The 19,489-nt window shown below is 32.2% G+C and overlaps 2 protein-coding genes across 3 annotated transcripts; both read left to right on the top strand.

Moving 5' to 3' along the window:
• Positions 1-232: 232 nt before the first annotated feature.
• LOC107782764 (uncharacterized) lies at positions 233-5,185 on the top strand. 2 transcript variants are annotated; one of them, XM_016603700.2, is made up of 7 exons: positions 233-883; positions 1,055-1,135; positions 2,249-2,323; positions 4,023-4,067; positions 4,132-4,221; positions 4,339-4,440; positions 4,802-5,185. In XM_016603700.2, the coding sequence occupies exons 1-7, from the start codon at positions 389-391 to the stop codon at positions 4,979-4,981; spliced, it is 1,068 nt and encodes a 355-aa protein (XP_016459186.2). In that variant the 5' UTR covers positions 233-388; the 3' UTR covers positions 4,982-5,185. The 2 variants fall into 2 exon arrangements, with proteins under 2 accessions (XP_016459186.2, XP_016459188.2); XM_016603702.2 differs by lacking the exon at positions 4,023-4,067.
• A 7,431-nt stretch (positions 5,186-12,616) lies between these two features.
• LOC107782765 (putative WRKY transcription factor 70) lies at positions 12,617-15,590 on the top strand. Its single transcript, XM_016603703.2, has 3 exons — positions 12,617-12,976; positions 14,478-14,582; positions 15,158-15,590. Exons 1-3 carry the CDS (start codon positions 12,672-12,674, stop codon positions 15,429-15,431), a joined length of 684 nt encoding a protein of 227 aa, XP_016459189.2. The 5' UTR covers positions 12,617-12,671; the 3' UTR covers positions 15,432-15,590.
• Positions 15,591-19,489: the final 3,899 nt, after the last annotated feature.

Raw genomic sequence — 19,489 nt, 5'->3', positions numbered from 1 at the left:
TTGATTGTTATTGTTTCATTGCCTCTTTTTCATTTTCTTGTGCCGAGAGTTTTTCGGAAACAACTTCTCTATCTTCTGGGGTAGGGGTAAGGTCTGCATACAACACTACCCTCCCCAGACCCTACACGTGATATTATATTGGATTGTTGTTATTGTTGACTTGAGAAAAATTATAATATATAATACTTTTCGTATAATTTTAAATATTTAAATTTAAACTTTATATTAAATTAACTGAAGGGGCAGTAATCTTCTCTGGGGATGAGGAATTTTCATGAGCAAGCTCTCAAGCTGGCGCTCGCTTCGACGATAATGAAAAAGAATAGCCATGACTGACGAGTGGCTCAGATTTTAGCCGGAAAATTCCCTGAATTCCAACATTTTTGCAATGTGTAATTGCTTTTCTACTACCTTCTTTCCTCATTCATTTGGTTTCACTACATCCAAACTGGCCCACAAAACGCTACTCATCAATGGTATTCCTGACTTACTTCTCAATTCAGAACTTGGAATTAACAGGATACAGTTTTCCAGTGACTGTTTCAAACTGGGGAAAGCAAAAAGGAACTTAACCAAGTCGAGTCTGTTTAATTCCGATGAGTATGAATTTTCTGACGATTTATGGCTAAAGGACAAGGAAGAAACTGAAATTCCTCTTAGCGCAGCTCCAATAACAGATGAACAAGTGGAGAAGGGTGAATTAATGAAAAATGGTGCGGATTCTGTGGATGTGGAATCTAAATTGGACCGGCTGGAAAAGGGAATTGTGCGGAGGAGGAAGCAAATGATGAAAAGGTCGAATATGATTGCGAAGCAAGTGATCAGCATTCGTTCTGCTCTCAGCTTGGGCTTTGTTTCCCAGCTTTGGGTGGAGATAAATTCTGTACAGTTCGAAAGCCTTTCTAGTACTTCAATTTTGTCATATTTTGGGAAATGTTAGCATTTTCCTTTTATTCCATTCAAAATTTACTGAGCAATGTAGGAAAAGTTTGCAGCTTTCATAGGGTTATAACATATTAGCAACTGCAGTCCTCTGATTTATTTCCTATTTCAGTGGATTGTTTTCCTAGTTGAAGTGAGGCCAAACTTACTTTCTGGTGAGGTGGAGAAGTTTCTGCTGGAAGATGTCAAACAGGTAACTTTGTAAAAATTGTAGCTTTCCAATGCCTACATTTCTACCTCAATCTTGTAGCTCAGCCATTTAAGATTGTTCATAGTATTATCTTAGATAATTAGTCTGTCATTTGTACCCGGCGGATGCAATTTGCATACTTCCTCTGTTTCAATTTAGATGATACACTTTCCTAATTAGTCCATTCCAAAAATAATAACATATTTCTACAATTGGAAATAATTCAACTTTAAACTCTTCATTTTACCCTTAATGAGAAGCTTTTATAACCAGATGTCATTGCCCCACAAAGTTTTTACCCCTTATGCTTTTAACACCACAAGTTTCAAAAGTCTTTTTTTTCTTCTTAAACTCTGTGCCGAGTCAAACTACCTCATCTAAATTGATTTCTTTCCATATGCATAAGCCTTGAATCGGTGTTGGTGGAAGGTAGCAGGTAACCGGTGGAATAGTCGGGGTGCACGGAAGTTGGCCCTGACACCACCATCATAAAAAAAAGTTTATTTGACATTTGTAGGATATATCAAGGTTTGATTGCATATGATTTCCCTACTGCTAATGCAATTTCATCTTCATTATTAGGCCTGTTTAAGGAATGGAGTTTGCAGTTCCAGGATACCACCTTTCTTAGTTGCTTTTCCAAAGTAGTAAAAGTCTTTCAAACATCCTAATTCTGCTAACTAAAGTCGAGCTCAAAGGAACAGAAAAATAATAAAGCATTGTTCTAAAATGCTCTCTGGAATTGAGACAGGGCTGGAACTCCCACTTGGGCAGGGTGGGATGACGATCGAGCAATATTGCACGTGTGAAGATAGGTTATGCTGTTTGTGTTTTATTTGGAGCTAAACTTGAAAGAGTTTCTTTACCTTTAAGAAGCTTAAGAGATTTTCCTTTTAAGATATACTACTCAAAAGCCTCCACTTCATCAAAACATCCTGAAATTCTTTCAGAATGAGATAAAATCACGCACCTTAATCTGTTTGGCTTAGAGGGTACATAGATGGGGTTTTTCTCAGCTTTCAACCTTTTTCTGATTCCAAAATTTGTGTATTGCATTGATCCTCGGTAATTGCTCTTGGATAATGATTAACAATGTGTTTTCACTGATCATTGTAGGTTGGAGATGTTGTACTTGTTGAGGATGAGAGTGTGATGGAAAATGAATTTAAGCTTGTTGGACTGCAGACGTTGGTATGCTCTCTCACTTCTTATTGGTTCCTTTTGGAGATTACTGATATCCAGAGTAGCTCGGGAAGGTTTTTATTCATGCTCCTGGGCAGTTAACTTCTTACTGTGTGTCTGTGTCCGTGAACTAGAACTCTCTTTTCCATTGAACTGTTTGGCATCATATAAATGCTGCTAAACTATGCAAACACGGAACTCATTGTGTAGATTCATTCTATATTTCCATGTGATGAAAACCTTAATTCTTCAGTACTTATCGAACTAAAAAGTGGTTCATATTTAGACTTTGGTAAGTTTACAAAGCTTCAGTACTTAGAGTTTATTTGGCTGAAGGACTTTTAAATATTGATTTTTACTTCTAACTGGATATGAATAAATTACATAATTGATCTCTATTGTTAATAACCAGCTTAGTCTTTACAAGTCACTTTGCTTAATATCATGAGGAGAAAAAAGAAAACAAGAAGAAACAAAAAGGTATGAAAGCTATACTTGTAAATAACAATATAGAGACAGTGGTTCACTGGTTTATGTTTGACATTCATTGTTGTCCACCAAAACTCAAATGCAGCGAAATTTGGTTGATTTCTTTATAAATGTGAATAGTATTTGGTTTAGTTTTTTATTAATTGTGTCCCTCAAGCTCAAAAGCAATGAGTTTAGAGCAACTTATGGACAAATATGAATACTATTTGAAATTCAAACTAAATCCATAACAAGAAAAATTTGATGGTTATTAGTTTCTTTTCCAATTTCCAACTATACCCTAAAATGTTATCAGTACTGCCTAGCTTTTACCGGCGGTACTGGCAAAAAAAGCTTTTTTTTAACAGCTATGAAATCAAGTGCAGTACTGATCACATTTCACGGCTGGTAAAGTCAAGGACCATCTAGAAACTAGCTTTGAACATTGAGGACAGTTTCGGAATAAAATATAGTTTGAGAATCAGTGTATATCATTAATGATAGAGACCAATTTGGTTATTTACTCATGGAGTTTCATCCTTTTCCATTGAAAACTTCCTAGACTCTGGTCTCTGTCTGATGACTAAAATTGATCCGAGCAAGTCTAAAGAATTAGTCGAAACCTATAACATTGAGATTGAAGCACCTTACAAGTCAATCTTCTTCGGACTAATGGGAATGGCGTGAAGGATTCACAAGTGAAGGATACTGCCTGACCAAGTACACTATGATAGTTTTTTCTATTAAAAATTTGTCCATGTATGATTGGCTCACATCCTAGTCGGCTATGAGCCTCCTTCGGGCTCAGGCATGAAGGTGAAAACATATGGAGTTCCTAGGAACTGAATTTGCCCCGGGGAATATCAGTTCTTGGATTAAGATGCATAAGTTTGTTTTGGTGACTACTTGTACATTTAAAGAAAATGATTAATATTCAGTTTTAAATGGACTCGTGTATCTTTTATTCAGTTTTAGATAATATTAAAAAGAATGGCATTCCAGTGCATGTCATTCTTCATTCACTTTCCCCAACGATAAAGAGTTCAACTTGGATGCATTATCTTCCCCAGGCTTTCTGCCTCCTTAAAATCTTCATGGTTTTGCTGGAATATTTGAGAGAGTGCTTTCATGCTTATGGATTGCCACCTATCATTGTTTTCCTTTCCCCTTCTCTTTTCTTATATTTAGTGTATAGCCTTTGCTTCTTTCTTCAGTTTTTTTATATCTGTCTCTTCTGCAGGTGGGGTACAATGTTGTAACACCACGTCAACGAAATATTGGGAAGGTGATAAACTGCTTCACTTTTTCCAGTATCTGTATATACTGTAATAAATATTATTTTTCTGTAGGTTCGTGGCTATACCTTCAATATAAACTCGGGGGCTGTGGAATCTCTTGAGCTTGATTGTTTAGGAATATCCATAATACCATCCAGCTTGGTAGGTTCATACAAATGCATTTTCTTTTGGTGCAGCTACTTGTTGACGTCCTCCTATTTGTCATTCTAGTTAAAGTAGTGTGTTTTATTCTTGATACTTGCACTTGGTTTATGTCAGGTGAGCACCTATTGTCTATTTGTTGAGGATGTGGTCGACGTTTTATCAGACACCATTGTCGTGCAAGAAGCTGCAGTCTCACGCCTACAGAAACTTACTAAGGTACTTGGGAGTGTTCATGGTCAATAATCAATGTTAAAGGAGTAACTATTTACTTTTTGGTATTTTTCTTCAAAGTTCTATCTGAACTGGCTTATGAATACCTGTACTTTGGTTTGACCAAGAGAAGTGGGATGGCGAGTTCCTCACCACCCCACCCCACCCCCCAACCCCCACCGACCAAACATCCTCTTTTTTTTTTTCTTTCTGTAATCCAGCGTAAATAACAACTGACAGTGGATATGACCCTAAGCATAGTTGAATTGGAAAACAGAATCATGTGGTTGAGTCACAGTTGTGTTAAGTGCTACTTGATGGCAGCAAGTATTTATTATTCTAACCATATCATAACGACATTTGCCAGGGATTCTGGGATGCCCAGAAAACCTACTCTGCAGATGAAGTGGAAGATTACCGGGTCTTAAGAAACCCGCATGCTAATTCCCAGAATGGACGAAGCCGTAAAAGATCTTCAGGAAAAAAGTTAAGAAAGAAAATAAAAGAACTCACTGATGATTGGGAGCTCCCTATGGATTTCTTTTAGTCTGCTAGATTTCTTCACAATGTACATCACACCTAAAGGACACTGATTTCTCTATAATTATTGTCTCTACAGTTGCTGAGTAGATCTATTATTTTGAAGATTTTGTTTATCTAGCTTGTAATCTGTATAGTGTCTAATACAGTTGATGTAGATCCTGGTATATGGAACCAGATATTTCCGAGTTCATATAGCTAAATTTTATGATATAATAGGTAAATACTTACCCTCACCGAGTTATCTAGTAACGGCCAATTGGAGACCAAAGTGACCATCTGTATTTATTTGTTTCTTCTTGAATTTTTATGACACAATAGCAGTAGTTACCATTCTCCAATATTCCATATTTTGCAAGGACATGGAATTCTTGAATACCAGATTATACGTTATAAAGGTTACTTTATTTTATTATTGGGATTTGGGAATCCGGGGAAGAGTGAATGGGAGGCAAAAGAAAAGATTCAAGTGAGGGTTTATGAGATTCTTTGGAGTTTCCGTGTGACATGGTAAAATAAAGGAGAGATGCTAGGTGTATAAGTTAACAAGTCTTAGACCCTAGTAACGCATTTTAAAACTGGGCGAGCTTAGGCCCAAAACAAATAATATCACTAGTAGGCTGGTTTGTTACATATGGTATCAGAGGCACTTCCTGTGCAACCGATAGTGAGACAAACCTCAGTGAGAATGTTGAGTCCTAAGGGGTATATGTGACATCCTAGGCGATGGTGGGCACACCTTAGCCAGGACGCTGAGTCCTAAAGGAGTATATATGATATCCTAGACGAATCCCACATTAAGACACGGGAGATATGTTGGATGGATAAGTTAACAAGCCTTAGATCCTAATGACGTATTTTAAAATCGTGTGGGCTTAGGCCTAGAGCGGATAATATCACTAGTAGGCTGGGCAGTTTCATCCTAGTACCAAGAATGATCCCCTTTTTATATATAATGGTGGTGTTCAGATTAGCTTGCATGTACCTCTATTAATATCACTGGGTACTTGATATCTCTCACCAACATATGTAGTATCAGATAACTTGTTCATTAAAACTTAGACATATGAAAAGAAATAACCTAGTATTTAAGTCTCTATTGTGTGACGCATCTAATCCATTGGAATAAATGTAACACCACAGAAAATTTTTGAAGTACTTAAGCTATTAAGAAAGTTGATGTGCGCTAATTATATTATTTTGTGTGCAAAAGCGGACTATTAATATGATGGATATCAATTGGACATGATAATAAATGTACGGAGTGTATTATAAGTGATTTGGGGTCTAAAGAGAAGCCTAAGCCTAAGCCAAGTTGGAAAATTTCAAGATAGACTAAAATTCTAAATGAGCACGCACAAGATTACACTTTGGACGAGCATATCTACATATATATAAGGTGTTATATGATGAACAACCTATCAAATTAAAGGTCTTTGAGTCTAGTTTCTAACGCTTCAAACCGTTCATCAGTTGGACATTTGTACAAAAAGTTATGATTGATTTACTGAAGGCGGGTAATGCTATGTTTTGGGGCAGAGGCAAATCGTTGTTACCAAATGCGATTTATAAGTCGTATTCGACACCTGCGACTTACCTGGACAGATTACAAAAGGCGAGTTTCAGCCATTTTTAACACATTTGGAGCTATGGAGCTCGGATTGAAGCGATTTTTGAGGCGAATTTCACCATATGGATTGGGGTAAGTGATTCTAACTCAATTTTGCTTAAGATACATGAATCTATTGTTGTTTTTATCATGAAATTAGTGAATTGGGTTGAAAATGGTAGAAATTCTCTAGACCTTAGATTTAAGATTTGGAGGTCGATTTGTTCTTGGAATTTAGTAATTTTGGTATGGTTGGACTCGTGGTTGAATGAGCGTTCATATTTTGTAACTTTCGTCGGGTTCCGAGACGTGGGCCCCATGGGCGATTTTTGATCTAATTTCGGATTTTATTGAAAAATTTGGTATTTTCATATGGGATTGATTCCAATAATTTGTGTTGAATGTATGAATTATTTGTGGCTAGATTCGAAAAATTCAGAGTTGGATAATCGAGGAAAAATGTCTATTATTGGATTGAGATAGCGTGATTTGAGGTAAGTATCTTGCCTAACCTTGTGTGGGGGAATTTTCCCTTAGGCATTGAGTCTTATGTGGAAATTGTGTGATTGAAAACCATGAACGCGAAGTGACGAGTACGTACTTGGTTTATATGTGCAAATTATATTGGTTAAAATTCGTAGACAACCTTATGTATTAAATTGAAAAATTGTTGGGACTTATTAAATCTCTTATTTGTCATGTCTCATTCCTTATTTGTCTAGATTATTTTTATATGATAATTTGGTGCGATTGCTACTTGACTTTTATGTGAACTCTATGTTTGTTTGAGTTGCTATTTTTATGGAAATAATTTTCATTATTGATTTTATCTACATACAATTTAAATGAGAAGTTTAGTTAATAAGATGAATAAATCTATTTATTTCATGAAGTTGTGAATTAAAAAAAAGTGTTATCCCTTGATGAATTTCTTTTCAGTTCATGTTGTTGAGATTGATATTGAGTTATAAATGCTATAAATCATACTGAGGCGAAGTGTTAAATTGTGAAACATTATTTTGTTGAGTTTTCACTCCCAGATATTTTGTTAGAATTTTTGTGCGTATTATGACCGAGTCGTGGGCTTCTTATTGTGGAAAAATAATGTATTGTTGATTTATGTGGCAAGTTGTAATATTTGGGCACCTAATATGCAATTTGTGATATGTTGTAATATTTGAGCACTTGACGTGAAATTTATGATATGTTGTAAGATTTGAGCACTGGATGTGAAATTTGTGATATGTTGTAATATTTGAGCACTTGATATGTAATTTGTGATATGTTTTGATATGTAATCACTTGAGGTGCAAGTTGTATTATGATGCGATAATTGGGCATTTGAGGTGCAAGTTGTATTATGCTGTGATATTTGGGCACTTGAGGTGCGATTTGTGAAATATTGTGATATTGATACGCATGCGGTGATATAAGGCCAGGGTATTAAAACGCATGCGGTGAGATAAGGGTGACTTGAAACGCGTGGCTAGTAGGGGAACTACTAGAAGTCATGCGATGTGATAAGGGTGGCTAAAACGCTGGATGCTATTTCGGGAAAAAATATTTTCTTTAAAATTATATGTGAAGGCTCCCGTGGTGATATAAGGAAAAGAGATATTGTGAGTTTATTTATGATTTGGGACTACGAGGCGGTACCTCGGGAGTGCCCCGTTGATATTTCTTTATTTATGTTCTTGTCTTTTGTGATTTTATTTCATTAATATGTAAATTCTTGTCTTCTTCCGTGATGTACTAGTTGACTTTATGATTATGTGTTTTGCGCTCCTTATTGCTTTGTGTTGGCTTTAACTTTTTAGTACGAGACTTTGAAGATTTATATTTTTGGTTTTTAGTGATTTTCAATGATTGAGTTGTTTTAAATAAAAGAAAGTACTATTATGTTTTAAATTAATAAGTTTTACATCCAAATCAATAGTTTATATGATGCTTTAATTTAAGTGCAATGTCATTTTCTTCACTCAAACTATTTGTAAAGTAAATTGGTCGTGCATATTTTTGTATATATTGATATTTTTGGCACGTGAGTTGTCCGTGCAGTTGTGATAGAAATATGAGCACGAGGTGCCGTGGAAATATAAAAGTGGGCTGAGGCCCGTATTACGAAAAATATGAAGGTGGGCTGAGACCCGTATTTTTATGATTGTGAAATGAGGTGTCACAATGTGACTTTTATTTAAAAGAATTATATTCAAAATATTATTTCAAAGAATTAGATTCGAAGGATATTTATTTGAAGGAAGAATATTCGAAATATATCTATTGGTAAGTATTATATTCTAAAGATTATTATTTGGAAAACTTTTAGATGAAAGATGTGTAATTGAAGGACTTGATTAAATGGTTGTACTTGTAATCATAATTTGTTGAGCAATATTTATGGTGTTCTTGTTGTCCTGCTATGTATGTCACTTGTTGATTATGAAAGATTTGTAATTGAAGGTATCACGACCTGGATTGTACTTGTATTCATTATTTATTGAGCAATATTTTTGGTGTTCCTGTTGTCCTACTGTTTATATCACTAGTTGATAATTGTTGCTATTATCGCTATTTGTTTCCTATTATTTTGGTATGCTATATTGCACAGGTTATTAGATGTGTCTTGACTGTACCTCGTCACTACTCCACCGAGGTTAGTCTTGATACTTACTGGGTACCGCTGTGGTGTACTCATACTACACTTCTGTACATTTGATTTATGTACAGAGCCAGGTATTAGAGATATAGGACTCGGACATAGTTAGAGATTGATCGCAAGGATTCAAGGTAGAGCTGTCTTTCCCTTTTATCGTACTATCATATATTATTCGAACAGTATTGTATATTTAATTTTCTTCAGATCATTTCATGTATTCAGTTAGAGTTCGCGACTCAGTACTACCAATCTTGGGGGGTTGTATCTTTATTTTCGTTGTTGGTTTTGATTATCTATTTTAAAAAAAATGACTTGAATTGTTATTATAATTGGCTTACTTAGTCTTAGATATTAAGTGCCATCACGACTCATATGGTGGGATTTTGGGTAGTGACAATAAAATTGCAAAAAGAATTTGAATCTGATCTTGTTTTCTACCTTTCCTGATATTAGTGGCTCAAAAGTCATTGGAACTTTCTTATATTTGGCGGAATATTTCCTAACGTCTACAAGGGAGCATTATGTCACAAGTCATCGCATGATGCTCCACTAAAACCAATATTATCTTCTAACATTTCTAATCCATTTTAACTCATGGTCTGTTTGGCCCGGAGAAATCAGTTTATTTTGAAAAATAGTTTGTGTTTGGCTAATCAATTTAAAAAATACTTTTGAACAATAATTTGTATTTTATAATTTATTAAGTTTGAAATTAAAATTTTACCCTTAATGATATATTTTTATAATCAATGCCATAATATATATATTTAAGACCACAATTTTTAAAGATACTTTTAGAAAGCGTTTGGACTCAAAAGTTGTGATTTTTGAAAAAAAAGAGTAATATTTAAAATTAAGTTGAAAAATGATATTTGGAGTACAGTTCTGTGAGTGACGAATTTTTTTTTCTTAATTTTGAACTAAAAAATCTGCTAACACTTAGACATGGGCAAACACATTTTTGAAAATATTTTCGAAAACAAAAAATCTATGCACAATGGGTCCTTAATATGTAACAAAAGTCTTATGTCGAACATGGTTATATAAAATAGTACAAAGGCAATATATTACGTTAGGTATAATCAATCCAAATCAGTATTCTCTCTCTCTTTTTTTTTTTTTTAAATTACAAATTGCATGTGAAATTATGCGGAAAGAGCATGTATGAAAACCATAGGTACTACTATGTCATTTTTTATAATTATCAGGCATGTCTTTTATATTTTTGGCCAAATACATATACAAACCATTAAACTTGGCCCAATTTTTTATTTTGGCACTTTAACTCAGCCTTGTTCCATTTTGGCCCTCCAACCTCATTTCTTTTGTTTCACTTTGACACAAAATTTTTTCTCCCAGGTCAAAATGTAGCGCGTGCAAATACCCAGGTGCTACCCCCACCCAATTCCCCCCTCCTCCCCGCAATTTTTTTTTTTGTAATTTCAAATTATTATTTTTTTCATTTTTTCTGCCCACATCCCGGGGAAAAAATATTTTTTATATATATTTTTAGTAATAATTACGGGTTCAACTGAACCATAACTTTCGACGCGGAGTAAAAATTTGTAAGTAAAAATTCATTAAAATTGTAAAAAAAATAGATATAAACCCATAACATTTAAAAACATAATGGGTTCTTTTGTTCTACTTTGACACAAAAACTTTTATCCCAGGTAAAAATGTAGCGCAGACAAATACCCAGCTGCTACCCCCACCCCACCCCCCGCAAAAAAAAAATTGTAATTTCAAATTATTATTATTTTCGTTTTTTCTGCCTCCCTGTGGGAAAAATATTTTTTTTTTATATATTTTCAATAATAACTACGGGTTCAACTGAACCCATAATTTTCGACGCGGAGTAAAAATTTGTATGTAAAAATTTATTAAAATTGTAAAAAAAATAGATATAAACTCATAACTTTAAAATATAATGGGTTCAATGTTAAAAATATTAAAATTGAATCCATAATTAAATTCTGGATCCGCCTCTACGTTGGGAGTATGAAATTTGGCTTAAAAAATGGCTTTCACGCGCCTACAAGGGTGAGACAAATCACACATTGAATCTAGTCCGCTTTTGTGTCAAAGTAAAACAAAAGAAATCGCGCCCAATTTTAATGGACCAAAATTGGAGGGCCCAGCTTTTGTGTCGAGTTGAAGGGCCAAAATAGAAGAAGCTATGATCAAATGACAAAATAAAGAAATTGGGCTAATTTTAATGGACTGTCTATGTATTTGACATATATTTTTCGTGGTCCCCAATTTCCAAGGATAAGGAAGTGTCACGCCTCGAATTCCACCTTATGCTTGACTAAACCACTAATTAATTATTCTTAAGCGTCAGTTAAACCGCCGGAGTGGATGACGATATTAGGCTGACAACAAATGAATACGTCATCAGCAACGTGTACCTCTCTTTTACGCTCTTCAAAGCGCGTAGGAAATCTCTATCCATTGAGAGAAGTTTTATCGTGTGCTTCATGCAACTGATATTTGTGTGATAAATGTCCCTAATCTTACACTTTTGAATCCACAAAATTTGGATCCACAAAATTACGAGACAAAAAAAAAAAAAATACTTCATCATACAATTAGTGTTAGTTGTATGAGATACAAAATAAAATTTTTCATCCATTTCTATGCAAAGCCAAAAGTGATCCAATACTTTTTTTAATTTTTTTTTTCTTTTTACGGGAGAATTTTCACCAATATCGCTAAACCGTAATTCTTACTTAATGGCGTCGGTAACATATTTCATCTACATAATTGAATTAAAATTTAAATTTAAAATTTATGAGTTCTGAAGTTTATTATATTTACATATTTTATAAATTTCTCAAAAGATATATATAAAATTTGAATCAAATTTAATGAGTTCTGTCGAACCCATACTTTCATGCAGACCCGCTCCAAATAATCAATATCTTCACAATCAACCTAGTTTTCTCAAAGTGAGGCTAGCGACAGAGTAATTTTTTTTTTTATCAAGAACATTCAAAATATTAAAAAGTAAACAGACAAATAAGCCAAGAGATTCAACATAAACTATTTATACATAAAAAATAATTTTGATCTTATATATAATGTAATTTTTCGACAGGATTCGAACCTCCTTCCGCCACTGCACAAGACATAAATATTTAATTTCTAAATTGTATAAATTTACCGATTAAGTTTAAATTCTAAGAGATCCAATATAATTGTAGGTTCATGAACCATAACCATAACTGTCTAATCACAACAGTTAATAACAAAAACGATCTCAATCAATGCGCGTGGGTTTTGTCTTTCCACAAGGTAAGGACGAATTTTCCAAGCAACTTTCCTCTAAAGTTTAATCAAATCCTTTTACTTATAAATGAAGCCTTCACGTCTCTTCACTTGTTTCTCAGTGCTAGTTAATTACTTCAGCTAATAGCAACGTAGTAATAAATGGAGCCTGAAAATTACACACAGTCTCGTCTGGAAAAGGTAACGGAAAAGTTGAATCGCGGCCGGGAACTCACGCGCCGGCTAAGAGAAATGATAAAGAAACCTGAAGCACGCGCCGGAGATGGATCTGTAATATTGACCGAGGAATTGGTGGGGAAAATCATGAGTTCATTTTCTGAGACTTTATCGATACTAAGATCTAACGAATGCAGCGAAGTTTCTCAAATTCTGAAGTCGACTGAAGACTCAAGTGGTAGTTGCAAGACTTCGTCACTGAAAGATCGACGAGGACACTACAAAAGAAGGTGATTTTACTATTCTTAGTATTTCGATTTCCTTTTATATGATATTATTTGATTGAGCATGATTTTTTTTTTTGAAACTTATTATTTAAAACAAGCTTTAGAAATTTATATGACTATAAATTATCTGATTAAGAATATAATAAAATAATTTAAGTTAAATTATTTTTAAATATAAAAATATGTCATTTTTTATTTAGATGGAATATAAAGAAAAAAATGTTATATAAATTGAGACAACACAACAACAATAACATATCTTGGCGGATGTAAGATTTTCGCTAAGAGAGTTCAAAAAAGAAAAAAGTTGAAAATAATTATAGCTAGCGCAAATTGAACCATGAACTGGTTTTGAATACCCTTGACCTGTAAGCTACTTTTTCTGGTTGTGTCAGGGGATTCAAAACTTAATATATAGAAATAAAAGACAAAATTTTTATAGATAGGTTATTTGTGACAGATCCTTGATAGCAAAAAATATTTTTAAAATAGGCGTGTCACATAAATTAAGACGTAAGAACTATAGTATTTTATGGCTACAAAAGCATGCTATTAAATGTCAAATGGAAAATTTTAAAATTAAAAGTTTTTAAATATAGAAAGTTGTTATTAGTATTATTTTGGCATAGACTAGAAAGAAGTGGAATAAATGAACAAGTACTTCTTATAGCAGTATCTTATAGGGTATTATAGGCTTTTACGAGTAGTGACACAAAGATTATTCCACGTTTTAGCAAGTTCTATTCTTTGGATTTGATGGTCTACTAGTCATTTACTTCTTATTTATAGCATGTTTGGCCAAATTTTTAAAATTAATTTAATTAAAAAGTATTTTTTTCAAAATTAATTTTTTTATAAAGTGCTTTATTTAAGAAGTAATTTGTTTTTGGCTAATTAATTTGAAAAATATTTTTGAGCAATAATTAGTGTTTGATCAAGGTTTTAAAAGTGCTACAAGTATATTTTTTAAAAAGCAATTTTAGGAAGAAATAATTTTTTCTGCTTTTAAAAAATTATTTCTGAGAGTAAAATATTTTTGACCAAAAAGAAGTTTGATCAAATGGGCAATTAGTTAACTAGAAGGAAATTTGGTTGGATTCGTTTATGCCCATTGACAGTTTTATCCTTTAACTCAACCTAAAAATACAAAAATGTGGAAGACAAGATTTTAAGAGCATTTTGGTATCGAAAAATGACTTTATTTTTGAATTGTTGTTGAATAAGATATACTAAAAGGATAATTTGATGGGAAAATGACACTGTATAGCTGCTTTTTAAATAATAGCCAACAAAAAAATATATTTTTTGTATATATACATTTTGGTATATTATATACAAAAATTATATATTTTTAGCTACTGAATGTGAATAGTTTCTGGCACGGGCTAGAAGTGATAAAACCCTTAGATTGATCCTGGTACTGTTTATACGAAAGTTTAAGATGAGTGAAATTTTAAGTTAAATATAAATTTCTAACAAATGATTTTTCAACATTTTGATACAGGAAAACTTTAGAGACAACCATTAACGAAACCTCAACTTTAGTGGATGATGGCCATGCATGGAGAAAATATGGTCAGAAGCACATTCTCAATGCCAAATATCCAAGGTTTGAGTCACCATCTTCACATTTTGTTAAGCACAAGTATTTTTTTATAACAATAGTGTCCGAGCCAATTTGCAAGCACTTCGTCTAATTTCACCCTTATTTTTAGACGCGGACCAGGGATTTGAAAGTTGTATAGGCACCATTGTTAAATAAAAATTTGATTAAATATTGGAGTCGGAATCAAACCCAAACATGCATTAAAAGTTAAGTTTTGCCCCCTAAATCGACTAATGCTCGCAGTTGCCTACAATTTAACTTATGGTTCCGTTCAAAATATATACTTTTATTAAAATCGATACACACACGCATATATGTATATGCATGCATACATTTTTCCGAAGTTACTGAGGGCGACTGTACCTCCTATCCGAAGGGTAGGTTCTCCCTGCATATACCTGTTATCTTTCACCGGATAGGTATTAGGTAACGTTGTCTACCAACACTTGCACATTTTTTTATATTAAGCACAATTGTCGATAATCAAGAAAGCTGTATTTTAGTTACCTGTATATATATAATTTCTTTATGTTTTTGGAAAATTATAGTGATTGACATATGAATAAAAAATTATGCAGGAACTACTTTAGGTGCACTAATAAATTTGATCAAGGATGCGAAGCAAACAAACAGGTGCAAAGAATTCAAGAAAATCCGCCACTATTTCGAGTCACGTACTATGGTCATCACACATGCAAAACTTTTCCTAAGGTTTCTCAAATGATCTGTGATTCACCAACTGATGAAGATTCTTCAGTTCTACTTAACTTTAATTCTACCAGTAATCATCACCATTTTTTGGATTTGATGGAGGGAACTGTTGATTTTGTGGATTTATCTTTTGAATTTTAAACATTAATTAGGTTCGATCTCTTTTTCTTAATTAATTTCTCGTGTAATGGGGGAAGATATATGTGGTTCAGAATAGGTGTAAATGTTTTGTATAATGTTGATGTATAGTTTGTAGCAAAGCACTAGTTGGTTTGGAATGAGAATAATTTTTGCTTCTAACATATATTTCTTTTCTATTGTTTGTTGTGAATGATGTAACACTCTGTTCAAAAGACTTAGTTAGCGTTTGGTCATAGATTCCCAAATTTGTTTTGAAAAATCTGATTTGGGTGAGGTTTGGTTTGAAATGAAAATGTGTTTGGACATACGTTTTCAAAACATATTTCCCAACTTTATTTTGGAAAAACATGTATATAATTCCCAAGTTTTGGGATTTTGGCCCAAAATCAGTAATTGGGGTGATTTTGGGATTTTGTAAAAATGTAGCCAAAATTTATGGCCAAACATGAGTTTGCCAAATAAATCCCAAATTTATTTTGGTAAAACTCATGGCGGCGTTTGGACACAATAATTGTAAAAATTCAAAAAAAGTGAATTGTTTTTTCAAGTAAAAATAGTATTTAAAAACTAGAGTTGTATTTGGACGTAAATATAATTTTAGGTTATTTTATAAGTTTTGTGAATGATTTGAGTAAAGAGTGAAAATTTTATAGCCAAGCACTGAATTCGGAAAAAAAGAAAAAGAAATTCTTATGTGGCTCTTAAACTAGTGATTTGATGTATGTATATACGAATACAATTATACAAATGTGCATTAATAGCGTTTGTTCGCTTTCTTTTGTTCATTATTTACTTTTTCTTTGTAAATTTAATAACATACATAGAGTTGATATATTCTTCAAAATCTTATCTTTACTCATAAAATTATCTTTTTTTTGTTGGTTTAGTACATGTCATTCGGTTTTTATTTAAACTAGTCAACGCACATACCCTATCTTAATAAATATAGGTATAAAATAATTGAAACTTGAATTATAAAATAAAGTGTAAAAATCGTAAACATAAAAAGCATTTACCATATATAGCTAACTCAATAAAGAAAAAACTACAAAAAAAAAAGTCCTCAGTCATTAGTCATTATGCTCAACTTAAGAAAATGTATACTTTTATAATTGCACCAAATAAATTTCATAAATTATCATATTTCTTTTTGAGTTACCAAAGTTGTACTCACTACAAAGAATGCATATTTAAATTCTACGAACTTTATTATGAAGCGATAAATTAAATTAATTTTAGGTGTATTGTATATTTGTTTGTACTCACATGATTTATATAAATAATTCTCAAAATTACAACAAATAAGAAAATAATTTATATAACAATTAAATAACTAAGAATAATTTTTTTTAATTATGTCAAAACTTTGACAATTAATTTAATTATCATCAAAATTTTAATATTAAAATAATAATTAAATAACAATAATAATCGAGAGTATATCCCAAAGATGTCATTAGATCTTTGTAAAATAAAACTTGTTCGACAAACATCTTTGTAGAATCACATAATTATTATTTTTGTGATTCTTTATCTGTATCAAACAACATACTCATATTTAAGCTTCCGGTCATCCCATAAGAATGCTAGATTATACAATTTGAGCACTAACAATATTAATTGTAAAATATTAAGATATTATGCTCGAAAAAACAGAAATCTTAATAGCACAATGCTTCAACATAACCTTGATTTAGGTCAACTAATTTTTATTAAATTAGCAATTTTTGTGATATATAAATACGAAAGTACCTTTGGTCATGAGTACAAAATTTATAAAGCCACATAAAAAGTAATATTAAGATGTTTCTTTTATTTTTTATTTGTTATATTGATAATCTTGAATGAATATTCACATTTATTAAACAAAAATGTCATGATAAACATAACATAATATTTTTCGAGTTTTTACTTTGTTAAAGATCAATTGAACCTAGTTTTGGAATAATAATTGCGACATTGGGATCGAACAGTCTTTTGGTTGGAAATAAATGAAGAAATTACACTCTATGTCACTTGGCCCACTATCCTAACAAAATACCGCCCATATTTTTCCTTCTTACCCGGTATGGCCCAGTTCTATATTGTTGAAATTTTTTTTCACTGATTAGCCATCGCCGCCCCCACTCTTTTTCTTTATGCAGAGGAAATTTTTCGATTCCCAAATTCTCTTTCAGACTTTCTCCCCATCCTACTTTCTCTTTCATTTTCAATCTCTTGCTCTTTCATTTTCAATCTCTTGCTCCCCACCCCACTGTATTTGTCGTCGACTAAATTTTCTGGGCGCAAAGGAAAGAGATTGAGCTGTTGAGAATTCTGATGATCATGAGTGCTAGCGGTGGACGTTACCGGTATATGATCTGACAGTTGAGATTTTTTAGGAGAAAACTTGGGTTTTCTCCGCTTGCCTTTGGTTTTAGATTTACGATTTTTCTTGCCCATGGACATACTCAGATCCCTTCACTTGTTCTTCTTGGTTTTTACACAGCGGCTCAATAGAATAAGTTCTTGTTCTTCTAAGTTATGAAATCTCCTTTTTCTTTTTGGTAATTTTGCTTGTTCTTCTCCTTCTTCTTCTTCTTCTCACTTTAAATAACTTCTGAAGGGAGGAAGAATGATGTATATGTTGTATATACATATATATACGTTGTATAATCATGTATATTTGTGGGTATTCTCATAGTTATACAGAATTATACATGATTATACACAAGTATACAAGATTATACATAATTATAACCATGTATATTTGTGTGTATAACAATGTATATAAGGTGTTTAATAATGTAAATTTTTATTTTTTCCAGTGAAATAAGAATTTCCCTTACAAAACTTTAAATTTTGCAAAAAAATATAAAAATAAAATTATAGACTCTAAGAATGAATATATTTTTATTTTTTACTTTAAGAATGAAAATGGGAAAAGGGTAAAGATAAAAATGAAAGAAAAAAGTAAAATTTGATTTAGGCGTTTTGGGTGTAGTTGATGAAGTTGTGGGTTAGGCGGCTGAAAATTATTTGTGGGCTACCGCATGAAAACTATATTTGTGGGTTAGGAAGCTAAAAAGTACTTTCCCCAAATGTACTTATGTGAAATTATCCCTAAATAAATTTATAGATAGGTTTTTCTATTAAAGAAATTAATTGTTTTTTGACTCTTTAACTAAAGAAAGCCCTAATTCGAAAAAGGAAGAAATATGAAGACTCCTAAATATAGAGAAACTTCCTTTGTACGAATTGTAAGCGATTGAATTCTAGAATTGAAAGGAATTGAAATCAATATTATAAATATTAGAGGAATAATAAAATAATGATTATTTCTAAATAGTAGGGAATTAATTAAATTACTATTACTAAATATTAGGAAAATAATAAAATGACTATTTTATCTAATATGAGCTCTACTATAAAAGGGTAAAAAAGACGAACGATATTTCGCTAAGGGCCTTCGTGCTTTTAATATAACACTAGTTACTATGTACGTGCGTTGCACGTAAATATTTAGTCGGAACTTTTATGTGAAAGAACAACTAACTAAATTTAGCAAAAATTATTTACAAGATGATATAACCATTGTAAAGTAATTAATGTGATAAAAATACAACAATCATTTAAATGCTAAAAATTAACGTTATTACATTAATAGAATACTTGAATTCAAAATTATATCGCCTTAACCTACAAAGATGATCAATTTAGTTAAGTTAAATGATATTCTATTTATAGTGTATAAATATTCAGTGTGGTAGTATCATATCTAATACTTCTTTATAGAGGACGTTTTTGGTGTATGTTTCCTTCTATAACTTTGGCTTCTCCATCTCAAAAGTAAAACATATAGTTGTCCACCTTTGAATCACCTCCAAAAAGTATTATTTTTTCACTATTTTACTCTGACATATTTGTGACGGTTCTCTCAGTTATTTATAAAATTATGTCAAATTAAAGTTATGTTGGATATAACCCGAGTAAACTTATTACTACTTTATCACATTCAAAACAATAAAATCTTAATTATACACGTGTTTTGATAAATCAAGTCCATGATTAGTTAAGAT

This window comes from Nicotiana tabacum, chromosome 5 (assembly GCF_000715075.1).
Source record: "Nicotiana tabacum cultivar K326 chromosome 5, ASM71507v2, whole genome shotgun sequence".
NCBI lineage: Eukaryota > Viridiplantae > Streptophyta > Magnoliopsida > Solanales > Solanaceae > Nicotiana > Nicotiana tabacum.
Note: the sequence above shows the minus strand (reverse complement) of the source record. Positions and strands in the feature narration are given on the sequence as shown.

Bases quoted from the DNA above. Each gene is read 5' to 3' on its own strand.
- LOC107782764 (XM_016603700.2), top strand. From the start codon at position 389: ATGTGTAATTGCTTTTCTACTACCTTCTTTCCTCATTCATTTGGTTTC. The intron at 884-1,054 runs GTACAGTTCGAA...TTCCTATTTCAG, and splicing joins TTTGGGTGGAGATAAATTCT to TGGATTGTTTTCCTAGTTGA. The intron at 4,222-4,338 runs GTAGGTTCATAC...GGTTTATGTCAG, and splicing joins CCATAATACCATCCAGCTTG to GTGAGCACCTATTGTCTATT.
- LOC107782765 (XM_016603703.2), top strand. From the start codon at position 12,672: ATGGAGCCTGAAAATTACACACAGTCTCGTCTGGAAAAGGTAACGGAA. The intron at 12,977-14,477 runs GTGATTTTACTA...ATTTTGATACAG, and splicing joins CGAGGACACTACAAAAGAAG to GAAAACTTTAGAGACAACCA. The intron at 14,583-15,157 runs GTTTGAGTCACC...AAAATTATGCAG, and splicing joins CTCAATGCCAAATATCCAAG to GAACTACTTTAGGTGCACTA.